This window comes from Cryptomeria japonica, chromosome 3, assembly GCF_030272615.1.
Source record: "Cryptomeria japonica chromosome 3, Sugi_1.0, whole genome shotgun sequence".
NCBI lineage: Eukaryota > Viridiplantae > Streptophyta > Pinopsida > Cupressales > Cupressaceae > Cryptomeria > Cryptomeria japonica.
In genome coordinates, this window is record NC_081407.1 from 417,515,038 (window position 1) to 417,529,036 (window position 13,999).

General features: G+C 36.3%; 1 protein-coding gene across 1 annotated transcript in view; it reads right to left on the reverse strand.

Moving 5' to 3' along the window:
* Positions 1–13,999, reverse strand: part of LOC131070464 (uncharacterized) — a 66,522-nt gene that overhangs the window by 25,970 nt on the left and 26,553 nt on the right. The window contains exons 4-8 of the mRNA XM_058006026.2: positions 8,594–8,668; positions 3,477–3,859; positions 3,125–3,181; positions 2,917–3,005; positions 81–2,438 (exon numbers count right to left, since the gene is read on the reverse strand). Coding sequence (XP_057862009.1) covers positions 81–2,438; positions 2,917–3,005; positions 3,125–3,181; positions 3,477–3,859; positions 8,594–8,668 — 2,962 coding nt within the window. The remainder of the gene's footprint in view (positions 1–80; positions 2,439–2,916; positions 3,006–3,124; positions 3,182–3,476; positions 3,860–8,593; positions 8,669–13,999) is intronic.

Below are 13,999 nucleotides of genomic sequence, written 5' to 3' on the forward strand. Positions count from 1 at the left end.
TATATATGTCATTCAGAAGAGAAAAATATATATATGACATGCTGATGGATTTGATAGAACCAGAAAAGAGGGTAACTCACTGTGAAATGTTCTTGATGGGACCTCTTAGGTCAGCTTTAGCCTTCTCATACTTCGCATAGAAAGGTTGCTCTTCATCGGATGAAACAGATTTTTTTCTCACTGGTACCAGGTTGTTGTCTTTAGTATTTTCTTTACGTTTTTCATCTATTTTGGTAATCCCCCTGTCCTCATTATTCTCAAGTGTTGCTGCCTCTTGCACTCTTTCTTTATATTCTGGCTTCTGCAAGATGTTGGTAGGACTCTTTCTGTAAGCAGTACTGCATTGAACTTCCACACTTTGATGTGGACTTGTCTTTGTTATCTCAGCATGTGTAGCTTTCACTGGCATTTCTGCCATTTTCTCTACTCTTGTCAAAGGATCCAAATCTGTATGCTCTGAAGGTGGGGATTTTCGAGATTTCTTAGAAGGCCTTATCAAATTGGGTATTCCCGTCCGTCCATCATGTTTACTGAAGTCATCAATTGGCTCAGAAGTTGATGATTTTTTTGATTCAGGAGCTTCTTTTCCAATGACACGCCCCTTGGTAATGTTAGGACTTACACTTCTCCTTTTACCTCCATTCTTTACTTTAGTATCTATAGGACCTCTACCAGCTTGTAATTTATCAAGTCTAGCTTTCAATTCTTGAGGTTCTTCTTCAGACAAGGGTTCTCTGAACTCTCCCAACTCCAAATCTGAATACTCTCTTTTCAGGACACTCTCCCTACCAGAAGGTAATTGATACTTGTCAAACTCAGTTTTCTTGGTGTCCTTTGGCGCATTGACCATCAATAATTGCCCTGATGGTCCTACATCTCTTGATTGCCACCCACTCTGATCTCCAGCTCTTTTACATTGTGACTCAGAGATCCTGGAGTATTTCTCTGCATTTTCAATTTCCTTTGAAATTTTAGAGGAATGGTTGGATTTATCTTTAGTCAATTCAAAATCCTCAGATGCAGTCCTTAAAGCTGCTTCATGCTTGGACTTTTTTTCTTCAAAAACTGAGCTTTTGGCAGCCGAAACATCACTTTCATTAGCTATTCTTGATGCTCTGTTGTGTGGCTTAATTTTATGATCCATATACGTTCCAGGCCTCTGCATTACATCTGGAGCCTTTGATCTTGAATCAGGATCAGAGTACCTCTGATATGACTGCTGCCCATCAGAATATTGGTCGAGTCTTTCATCATCCAAATCTTTTGTCGGAGCAATCTGGCTAGCTGCACTAGACTGACCTCCAGACCTTCCAAGATGGGTTGCATTTTCAATGGATCTCTCAGAAATGGTGTCTGTGAACCTCGATTTATTAATTTCTTTTGAAACCTGTCTTGCCTCAAAATCTTTTATACTAGGGCTAATTTCAGGCCTAGCTGGAGATTCAAAGCAGGATTGAGATGCCAAATCTCTAATTTTTTTTATATCTGGATCCAGCTCCTCTTTCTTTTCTATTTGTGCTCTATTTTCCTGTTTATACCTATCTTTATCAGATCCACTTTGACCTTGTTTCCTACCATGTCCTTGCTTAGGAATTCTTTTATGCAACCTTTCAGTCTTATGTAGACTTTCCTCAATTTGGTTCTTCTTTGATTCAATTTTCCTGTCGTCAGGTGTGTGAAGGAATCCACCAGTGGCATTGGGGCTATGATTATTTTCTTCTTTACCATTCTTTGTAAAAATAGTTGTTTTTTCTTCAGGTGTTCTGATTTCACCCTCACAATTGATCACATCAACATCTACGGCCATTTCAGTGTCATCCTCAGCATCAGATGTTAAATTCCCAACATAATGCTTGGCAATATTGCTGATAGCTTCACCCTCACCTATATCATCACAAATATCAACATCTTCTGAGTTCCTAGAAGAAATTGGAAGTTTATCATCATCCTTTTCTTTTTCTATGCCCTTTTGCTCGTAGCTTTCACCAGAACCATCTCCGTCAACTTGTGATGGGGTTCGCTTGGAATCTTTGAGTTTTTGCTCTATTTCTTCTTCATTGATAGACTTATCATCATCACTCATTATGTCCACATGCTCATCAGACCCTTCATTGTTGCTAGAACTAGCCTCACTCTCAGTATCACTGCTACTGCCACTATCACTTCCACTATCACTGCTTCCAGTGTCACTCTCACTGTCACTTCCACTATCACTTGAACTGCTGGAACCACTACCATCACTATTAATTGTGTTCTTCTGATTGGCAGCTGGACCTGGAGATTCATGCAGATGCTCATGTATTTCATCAACAATATTCAAGTATGAATCCTGTGTTGGAGTAGAATGCATCCGCTGTTCGTCACTTGGCTGTCCAGCTTTTTCTGACATCGGTGATGAGTCCACAATTGGAGACTCGTTAGGATGGCATTCAGGAGAGCTGCAAGGTAAATTTAAAATAGAATAAGAAGTCTAGAGAATTAAGAGCCTATTACAAGCAATTGATTCCTAATGACAAGCAAAACAATATGTAAATCAAAGAGCCATCAAGTTCATCTTATAAAGGGATGGTGTTGGAAGGTTTAAATTCTCTAAAATGCAAGATCTTACATAGGAAGGTTCCCAAAAATTCATAATTGACAATATAAGATGATGCAATATTAAAAGCAAGGGTATTCAAGAAAAATTTACAATAGAATCTTAATTATCAAAATGACAACTAAAGTTTTTTGAAAAAAAAAACAAGTAGAAATACAATTGATTTCCATGAGCCATTGTAGAAAAGCCTGTGTTCCAAAAATCCAAGAGTAAAGCAGAACCAAGTGTACCCTCACAAGCAGAATGTGGGAATCAAAACCCTGAAAAGTCTCAGATATGTAAAACACATTAAGGCTGAGAAACAACAATGGTTCTCTCACCTCCTATTCCCAGGTGAGAGTCTCATAGAGCTTTCTTTCTCCGCCCCTGGCTTCAAAATGTATCTACCTGGAGCCTGGTATGTGGCAATCTGAAACCAAAATAATGTCACATCTGTGAGTTTTTACATTTAAAAAATCAAATAAGCATCTTACACCTCTCCTCATCCTCAAAAAACAAGGACAACTAAAAGTATTGCATAGTACTCACAGTCTTAATCAGTGGCTCAATCCTTTTTCCAGGGACTCCAATTGCTTTCTCAATAGCCTATTGTTAGACAATAATTACAAAACAATTGAGAAAGCAATCAAAACTAATATTTCTGGAAGGAAACTTGTTATACATTCTCTAATATAAAATGCTGCAAAATTGTATTTCACAACTTTGTTAGAATAAAAACAATTAAATAAAGTTTTTCAAATGATTAGCTTTTCATATGCAATTTTAATAGCCCTGAATGGGCAGTTCATTGATGAAATTAGAAAAATAAAAGTGTGGGGGCTATACTTTCTATGATTACCATCTATTATACTAAAAGGAGAACAAAATTTAACTAGCTTACCTTTATTGTCAATCCCTTAGGATTTTCTGTAAGTTGTGTAATTAAAAGGTTGCGCAACTCTGCTGTTGTAAGCCCTGCAACAGATTTCTGGTTCCCAGCTTCAGAGATTGGTGTTGAGGCCATATCTGGGGCCTTATCTTTACGTTTGCCAACATCTGGCTTACTGGAATGGTGATGAGTAACAGCTTCATCTGTAACAGAAAGCCCCTTTGAAGAGTGCCCACCGGCAGGTTTCTGCATTAATGTAGGTTGTGGTAGAGTAACTAGCTGCTCAGATTGAGATGGAACAGGTGAATTGGCAGATTTAATGTTCTCAGCAGCAGTAAGGATAGATTGAGAAGCAGCTGGCTTAGCAACTGCATCAGAAGCCATTGAAGCTGCAGCTGCAAAGAAAAATGACTGGCAAACAGTTTAGAACAAACAAAAAGATTAAATATTTTGCATATTATGTGAACAATAACCAATAAATACTTCAACCAAATATGACAATAATGTTTAGTCATCTTTGCACTCATCATTTAGTATAAAATATCAATTTTAATTTTGCTTTACAGCTGTTGTGTCCATGTATGGTATAGATGTCACTAAGATTTATGAACACAATGACCATTATAAAACCTAGAGTTGGACCAACAGTAAATAAACTAAGCCTCTGACAACAAAACCCATTATTGTTTGTTAAGGTGACTATCAGGTTTTTTATTAGTAGTTCAATGAATATATAAACCAGTGTTCCATGGAGACACATTCCCTGGAACTGAGTAACATCCCAAACCCCTTAAAGACATCATCAATTTTTTGGTATTTTTGGAGCCTTCCTGATGTCCCCTGCCTGTTCCCTAGCCATCCCAAAGACTTTTAGAGTGTCCCCCAAATCAAATGCGAAAAAACAAAAAAGAACAAAAATAAAAACATTATAAAATGAACTAAACACTAAAAGGAGGGCCCACCAAAGCCCCCAACCTCAAAAAACTTTTAAAACCCATGGTCATTGCTGATTTGCATTCACCAAAAGAGAGGACAAGGAGCACATTGAGCTATCAATCACATGATGACTCTGATTTTTGAGCTTGTTGCTCAATGTACCTGTGTACCATGCATGTATCAACATTTCTTTTTTTGGCATGCATTGATAATGTTTCATATTATGCCTATGATTATCAGTCTTATCAGATCAATTATGGAATCGGTGATTTTTTTTCCTGCTTGAAGGAACACTTTCTGAGATATCAATCAATGATCACTCTGATTTCTGGGTTTCTTGCTCAATGTAGCTACGTGCTATGCATGATGCACCAGTTCTTTTATTGGCATTACTCAATTTAAATTTTAAATCATGTTTCATATTATGCCTATAGTTATCGGTCAATCAAATGGACCATGGAATTGGTGAATTGTTTTTCTTCCTTTGTTAAGTATGGATTCCATTAGCGCCCACTCCCTTAGAGAAAAGCTTACAAAGAAAACCCCAGATGATTCATAAAAGCAAGATTAACATAAAGGCTGCCAACAAGGCAACATTAAGATTAAAAAAAAAAACTTTCTACATCAACCTGCAACTGCAAACGAAAGAGAAACTATCAAAATGCACACCATGCTAACAAAGGAAACCAGAAAATCAGATTACGGCCTGGGCTCAAACATGACCAGCCTTAAACCACACACATTAAGCAACATATTGAGCCTTAACACTTTTAAGCCTAGAAGTCAAAGCTTAATGTGTGTGATTTAAGCTGTCTGCTCAAACACAGCTTTGTGGTCAACTTTGACTGCAAGCTCCAAAAAGCGGTGGTACTTTGTTTTGACCAAACCACTAATGGAAAGCAATAGGAGGGTGAAGGCAATCAAAATTTCCAGCCCTACATCTCTCATGCAGACCATCAAATTTTCTCCACATAATGCCAAGTCCTAGCAAAAAAGAACCAAATTCAAGTGCTTTTTCAACAATAAGTGAGAGACAAAGCTAAGTTGGCAAAATTCCACCAACGTCTTGCACGAGGACTTCTTCCTTAACACAGCTCATAATCCAGAGTAAAGCAGCAGCATGAGTCTTTTCTCAAAGGCTGCAACCATTGAAGCCCGTGTATGTAGGGACCCAGAATTTGTAGTTCCCTCCTGATCCAAAAGAGTCTTTATGAAATGCATTTTAGAGGCAGCACTTGGATACTGACCCAACATATGGGGAATCCTAACTTGAGGTGCCACAAAGTAGAAAAGTTGTTTTGAATCTGTCACCCAAGCCTTCCTACAAAACACAACTCTGAGAAGATTAAAAGAATGGCCAATAATGTGTAATTTCCCCTTTTGGGATATACCTGATTTTGTCCAAAAATAACAATTTCAACAAATGCTATGTTAGGAAATAAGGTTTACATTCAATAATCTAATTTGTTTGTAGTTAGGTTAGTTGGGAAGTTCATTCCCATAAGTTAGTTTTGTATGGGAAAATAATGGCTTTATGAAGCCAATACATTGGATGTAATGGTTGAACCAAATTAATCTATTGAATATCAATTTCAGATTATTGATTTTTTCTGTACACTGGTTTGATCTTTAATTGCAGTATGTTCACCATTCTAACATAGGTATCAGAGCGAATGGATCATGTACTGTGATATTAGAAATGAAGGTCTTGTTGGTGCCTAGTGTTCCATAGAGCAACAAGTTGCAGGAAAGGTCAATGTCAATCTGCTAAAGGAAAGTTTTACCATTGTCTCCTTCAAAATTTTGTGTGGCCATTCATATTCATATCTTGTGATACATAGTGTAGCATTTGAAAAATGGTGTCAGCCGGATTCAAGCCCATCATTTTTGTGCCTTCAAAATCACATGGAGGGGAATGTTGGTTGTTGCAGTGGGAGATTAAAGCGAAGATATTTTGAAGGCATTGCAATATGTGGAAAATATATAGGCCTTCCACCCACCGTGTGGATGCCTCTATTGTTACACTTGGGAAGCCACAGTTGCCAACCATTTTTCCCCGTGATCGCTGGACTTACACTTGTTCAATCTGGAATAAAGACATGATCAAGTTATGTTTTGGGTTCTTTTGTTCTGCGTGCATTTCATATTCATTAAAATAAATAGAAGAAATAATTGCCTGCATAAAAGAAGCAGTTAACTACCATCCTTAAGTGCGTGTAGGATGTGTAAGTTCATTGTCTCATTTTGATGCTGAAGTTTTTATTTAATTGTGCATTAGCTAGTATACTTAATGGTAGAGTGGATGGCTGTACAAAGGAAAAAGTTGCACATAAACCCTAAATTTTAATCAAAAGCCTATTTTGGGTAAATTTTATGGTGTTTTATAATTCATGAGTTGAAGTGGGGTTATAAGGTGTGAAAAGGGGAATTAATGCTCAAGGTTTATGCAGAAGTTTCTCATCACAAGACAGAGAATGGTCATCCCAGCGACACTAATTTTTTTTTTTGTAATGGATGCATTATTGGTATAATCCAACATCCCTCCATATGTTCACTTATTTAAAGAAGCCCTATTGGAGGTTGGAGGAAATGGAGGCAAGAGAATATCTATCATCTCAAGCTAGTTTCTTGCTCAAGGAAGATTAATTGCATGAGAAGCAATAGCAGTTTTATTGTTTGAATCCCTTCATTTAGAAAGAGGGTGGAACCTAAACTTTTCTGTCTAGGCAATTATCTTAATCATCCAACAATACCAGTGAATTGAGACATACTCCATTATCCACAAGCATACCACTCCTCCATTTCTACAAATCAAGGAGTTTGGATTTATGTGATCCAAGTTGCCTAGACCACAAAGTTTAGGTTGATGCTGATGAAGAGTTGGAGATCCAAGACATTTGCCTGGACCAAGAAGTTTAGGTTAATGCTGATAAGAGTTGGAGATTCCAAACATTTGCCTCGACCAGGAAATTTAGGCCAATGCTAATACAATTTTTTTTTCTTGTTTTTCTTCATAATGTAAACCTTAAAGGGGGGTTTTGTTAGGAAATGAGGTTTACATTCAATAATCTAATTAATTTGTAATTAGGTTAGTTGGGAAGTTCATTCCTACAAGTAAGTTTTGTATGGGAAAATAATGGCTTTATGAAACCAATACATTGGATGTAATGATTGAACCAAATGAATCTATTGAATAAGAATTTCAGTTTATTGTTTTTTCTGTATGATGGTTCGATCTTTACTTGTAGTATGTTCACCATTATAATGCTATTCATCTACAAATAGAATTTCTATAAAATTGCATAGTTGTAATGCTAATTTAGAGAAAATCCTAATTTTGGTCTTATAAAGAATATTAATTAACATCAAAGCATTTAAATACTTGTTTACAAATAATTTCTATTAAAATCAAGTATCCTAAAATCATTCATATCTGTTTCGTATCTTATAGTTATTACTTATTTTCCATAGTCAATGATATTAGGAATCTGTAGAAAAGCTTGATAGGACGTCAGGTGACTGTCTTCCTCAACCAAGCCCAAGGGCACAGAATGAACCTCCAAGTCATTCGGCCCCTTGTCCCACAAGTATGGCAAGACCTTCAGTCCATCCATCTAGGGGTGACATGCTTGATGAGGTAAGAACGGTAGTGCTGCATCTTCCTGTGTTTTGTGTTAATAATAAATTAAAGGAGCAGTTGGAAAGATGCTCATATAATCAACACATAGAGCAGCACAAAGTTTTGTATATGATAATATGCACATGCTTGGTGGCTGTGATAGCTTTGAGCTTTTCTTAGTAGTATCAGTGGACAAAAAGGTTGGTGTAGTCTATATATTATGTGATTTTTTTCCTTTTCAGAGTCAGTTATGCGCAAAGTAAAGAATGTACCCATAATTTTTTTTAAATGTCACAACAACAATTGCTATAGACTATAAGTATATTTCAATTTTCAAGTCTGAATAACCAATAGCATAACTGACTCCTCTAATAATGATATAAAAGAGTTTTCACCCTCCACATGGCTACTGTTCATTTGTTTTGAGCATGTATTGAAGAAATTAATTTAAAAAATGAATGATAAGTATACATGATCAACACTTTTTTTACTAAGGCTGTAATTTCTAACCTCGAGTAATCACATTGCTTGGGAAATTAGATACATCACAGAAAGGACACAATATAACAGATACCTGAACTTCCTTCAATCTTCCGTTTTTTAGGCGGAGGCTCTTTCTTAGTTTTCAGCAGTAGCTTACGTGCATTGGCTGCAAAACAAAAGTTATTAATATACATTTTGACAAAAGGTAAAAAAATATGCACAAATGTTCAACAGATTTGCATTATAGACTGAGGCTCTCAAATTTTGAACAGAGCAATTGTGCAATAATTTATATAACATTTCACCTGAAAAACATTAAGCTTTAGCCTGAAAATAATCTCACATATGATGGCTACAAGAGAACTTCCCATTACAGCTGAAATTTGGTTAAGTTGATTACACATCTGTGGATCTTGGTGAAGATATGAAATTCTAGCATACAAAATATAACCCACAGGTCCGGGGATCGAAACCTGGCTCTGATACCAATTCTAATGTCCCCTTTTTGTAAATGCCCTAATTTTTACCCTAAAATCATAATTTCAGTTGAAATAAGAAATGCAATATAGTTATCAACATAAATCCTGGTTTAGGTCCTGAAAACATGTTAGGTAATCACTGAAACATAATCCATAAAATAGATCTTTCCTACTAGAAACATTATCTTAATCAAAAGCATAGGTCTTTCCTACTAGGGTTAGGAACATTATCTTAATCATAAGATATATCTAATTCATTAATGGAATTCAATCATAGGAGAGTTAAGGAGGCATGATAACTAAAATGATCCTCTACCTGTGTAATGTCCCTACTTTGAAATATAATTTAATAATAACTAATAATTAAATTAAAATACAAAAGAATAAATATAAAAATCAAAATTAAAATACAAAAGAATATAATTAAATATAATTAAAATTTGATTAAAGTTAATGAAAGGTCAAAAGGCACGAAATGATAAGTTGTGACTCCCTCAAACATGAGATATAAAAGGGAGAAGAGAAACTCATTTGAGGGGGGGAGAATTTGAAAAATGAGAAGTGCAGATCTGAATTAAATAAGAAGTGCAGATCTGATTGTGGAAGGTTGTGTCCCTTTCAAAGGGCAGAAAGAATGAAGAGTTGCACTCTTTCAAAAGGTGCTAATGGTGAAAGGGTGTGTCTCTTGTCAAAGGACATACATGAAGAGGTGTGACCTCTCCCTCACATTGAGAGATATAAAGGGAAGGAATCAAAAGCATCTAGTGACATCACCATGGATCAGATCAGATGAGAACTGTTATTAAGTTACAGGCAGTAACATCCATGTTCTTGGTGGTATGCATGGGGATGTGTTTAATAAGTATGCTTAATATATGAAGCCCGATAATGTTCTTATGCAGAATTTAGTAGTAATATTAATATAGACTGCAATATGTATGACAGTCATACTTAATTTCACATATATATTCATAATACATAAGAAATTAGTATACTTAGAGTCTAAATCATGTTATTACTGTCAATATTTAAGTAGATGGGAATGAGATGTTCCAAAGAGGGGCAGTCTAAATCCAAGCAATAGGTTGAGTCCCAAGATAGGGTGGGGATCAGCAACCCATAAGCCTTGACGGTATAGACCCAAGATAGGTAAGAGCTTGGATATGTAAACTTTGAGGGAACCTATTGTATTTGGTCTATAAGTGCTTTGGTAACATACATAAACCCTTCTCCCGTAAAACTGAAGTTGTAGCAGGGTATGATATCTATATTGAGAACTAAAAATAATGAAATTAATCATCTAATGAGGAAAATAAATCATAACTTGTTAATAACTAATTGAAGAATATCAATCAATTTAAGTAGTATTGAAATAGATCAAGTAGGGTACATTACAACCTGTTGTGACCTATTTCACACATCACCCCATTGCGAATGGGGACCCCTGTGGTTTGCTTTTTAGGGTTTTTGGTCTTAGCTCCGCAATTTCTTAAGTCTTTTCCTTGAGAGTTTAAGATTAGGGTTTTTTAGAGGTCATCCAGAGACAAGTAGAGAATTTGTGCTCAGAACGCTATCAAGACGTTGGCAAAGTGCTTAGAAGGACGAGGATTGCAATTACTTTGGGTCATTTCTGACAACTTTCTATTTTTAGAAAGTCTGCTTTTTTGCTTTTGCTTTTTTTTTTGCTTTTTGATTTTTGGCACTTTGGGACCAATCCGAGAAGCGGCTTTTTTGGCTTGCTTTTTGCTTTTTTGCATTTTTCTGCTTTTCGAAAGTAGATTTAGGGTTTGGTTCTTCGGGTCATGTCATCAGTGCCCATGTTGTCAAAATCAAAAAATTATATCTCTTAAAGTGTAAAAAGCAGGGTGAAAATCCTAGTCTAGGGTTTTGTTCCAGATGATCCAGATATGAACATGGTAGGTTAAAATAGCAATATGGAAGATCAAAATAGATGGCATGAAGGTCAAATTCGCCCCAAGGCATGGTGAAAGATGTCCAAACAAGCCTAAAGTTCGCTCGACCTTGGAACAATGTCCAAATGCTCATGAAGTCCGCCCAAGCCAAAGGAATATGAACTCCGCCCAGCCAAAAGGAAAGATGGTCAGCCAATGGCAAAGTCCGACCCGCCAAGGGAGAAAGTTTTGACATGGACAAACATAGTGCCAACTCCGCCAAGCATAAGATGGATGTCCAAACACCTTCCAAAGTCCGCCCTAGGCACTTGAAAGACTATCCAAATAAGCTTAAACTCCGACCTGCACATGAAGAATAATGTCCAATGAACTACAAAGTTCGACTTGCAATATAGAGAAGAGTGGCAAAACTATCTTCAAGTTCGCTTGGCATGAATCCGCCATGTCTAAACTACCTCCAAGTCCGCCCTACCAAAGAGGTTGACAATGTGAAGTTCGCTTAGCAAGGCAAAGAAGCAAGATGGTCCAACATGCTCCAAAGTCCACCTTGGCCTATGAAGTTCCAAGTCCGCTAGGTTTCAAAGCATGGCATGAAGAGGTGTCAAGTCCGCTAGGCACAAGAAAAGATGTCCAAACATGTGTGAACTCCGCCCTCTTCTCAGCATGGCCAATGAACCTTCAATTCCGACCAAGGCACATGTAAAGATGGTTCGCTAAGTCCAAGATCCCCCAAAGAAGAAGTTGAGATAAACATGGCAAGAACAAGAGCCAAGTCCGCCCAAGGACAAGGAAGATTGAAACTCAAGTGTCTAAACTATGCCCAAGTGCATGGTACAAACATAGACAAAGTCCACCCATGAGGAGAGGAGGTTGGCAAAAACAAGGTTGAAAGAAGATTGCCCAAACATAAGCAAAGTCCGCCTTGTCCAACATGGTGTCAAGTCCACCCCAAGCAATGTCTAGATACTAATGAAGTCCGCCATGTCAAGACCAAGGCAAAGTCCGCCTAGGAAGTATGTGGAAATGGCAAGGAGAAAACAAAGTTTGCCAATCTAGACACTAGCCAAGTTTGCTTATGGCATTCAATTTAGACATAAAGATGATAAAGTTTGTCAAGAAAGATAGCACATAGACCTTCAAAGTTCGCCTAGGCATAAATGGAATATGTGAAGATAGCTAAGCAAGACGAAAGTTTGCCAAAGGGTTACACATGACAATGACCAACTTTCCATGATGAAGAAAGAAAAATGGCTAGAAGAATAATAATTTTGACAAAGAAACACATGAAATCAAGGGTCAATTAATTGAACGGGTTGGGAAAATTAATCTTGACACAGAATATTTTTAAAATTTTCCAACACTTGGAATTATTTTCGAAGGCAAAATAATTTCAACACTTAGGAAAGATTTTCGAAAATTCAACACTTAGAAAATTTTGGAATTTGAGAAAAGAATCTAGAAGATTCCTTGTTTTTTGGCTAAGGACGAAAAAATAAAAACTTTCCATTTTGGAAAAGTTAAAACAAAGACAAGTTCAATGAATGTAAAGTAAATCAAAAAAACGAAGAAAAACAAAAAAACATGGAGCTTCTAAAATTAAAACCCCCTAGCTCTATATCTATTCAACCAGTCACTTTCAAAGTCATTAATCAAGTTTGAAGATTGGAATTCGATTGTGAGGAAGCTCCCTCTCTCTCTCGAGCTTGTAAAAAATTGATGATTGAAGAAGAAAGTTTTAAGTGAAATTTTCGAAGTGTTGGAGGCAAGAAATAAAGTGCTTTTTCTGAGTTTAAGACAGAATTTTCAGATTTGAAGGTAGATTTTCAGTCACGAGCAATTTCGAAGGTTTAGAATCGAAGTCTGACTCATTGATTACACCCTCTTCTGTCTTACTCACTTATTTTCGTGACATTCACCAAGTACTTGGCCAAAATTCTTCACTTTCAGCATGCTTTTTCACAAGAATTTAATCTTTTGACAAGCTGAAAGTGAAATTTTCAAGTAAAATGTCCAAAATCAGAATTAAAACTTTGAATTTTCTTGAATAATAATGTTAAATTTTCATGTGTTTCGCAGGCTAATGACTACCAAGGGAGCACCTTCGAGAAAAGCACAGATAAAGTTCGCTAGTAAGGGATTGCAACCGGGATCAAAGATCAATTTAAAATGGAAGAATGTCACAGACACCAACCTCGAGCACGTAGATTTCAAAGAATTCAGAAAGAGCATGTATGGGCAAGATGGATTGTTGCCAACACCTATTGCTCGCCAAATGATGAGAAATGGCATCATCCAAGCAGCTAGATTTCCACCAGCCATGGAATGTGCAGAACTAATGTTCGAATGCGCCTTACACTGCAATGCCCAAGATAGAGAAATTGTTGCCCCAAATGGAAGAGTCTTGGCTCATCTCAAAGAATTGACCATTCAAGAAGCCTTCAAGATTCCAAGCTATAATCGAAATTCATATAAAACCGAGTTAGAAACTAAGAAACTCTATGTGTAATGTCCCCTACTTGATTAACATAATCAATCTATTGGTTGAGAGACTAAACATGGAGCCAGTCATTTATTAGCTCTTAACAAGTACTTATGTATTTTCCTCATTAGACAATTAATCTCGTTAGTCCTCTTATTGACTATTTCCTAAGAGTTCTTTCTAATTTTTTATTGATCTAATATTATTATTTTTCTGATCAAAACATCTTTATCTATATATATATATATATATAATATATAATTATATTACCAATTATTAAGTATTTGGCTTATTACCTTTTGTATCAATCATTAATACTACCACTTCTACCACTGCTTAAAAGACATTAATTATTAATATATTAGTAGCTGATAAAGGCAGACAGATCTGACACACGTCAGATCTGGTCTGCCACTTATGAAATTATGTATAACTACAATACATAATGCAGTTTACGTTAATATTAAATTCTGCCTGAAAACATTATCGGGCTTCTTATATTAAGTATTCATATTAAGCTTATCCATACATACCACCCAGAACAAGGATGTATCTGCCTGTAACTTAATAACAGTTCTGATCTGATCTGACCGATGACTCCTCCATAATATATATTTCCTCTTTTT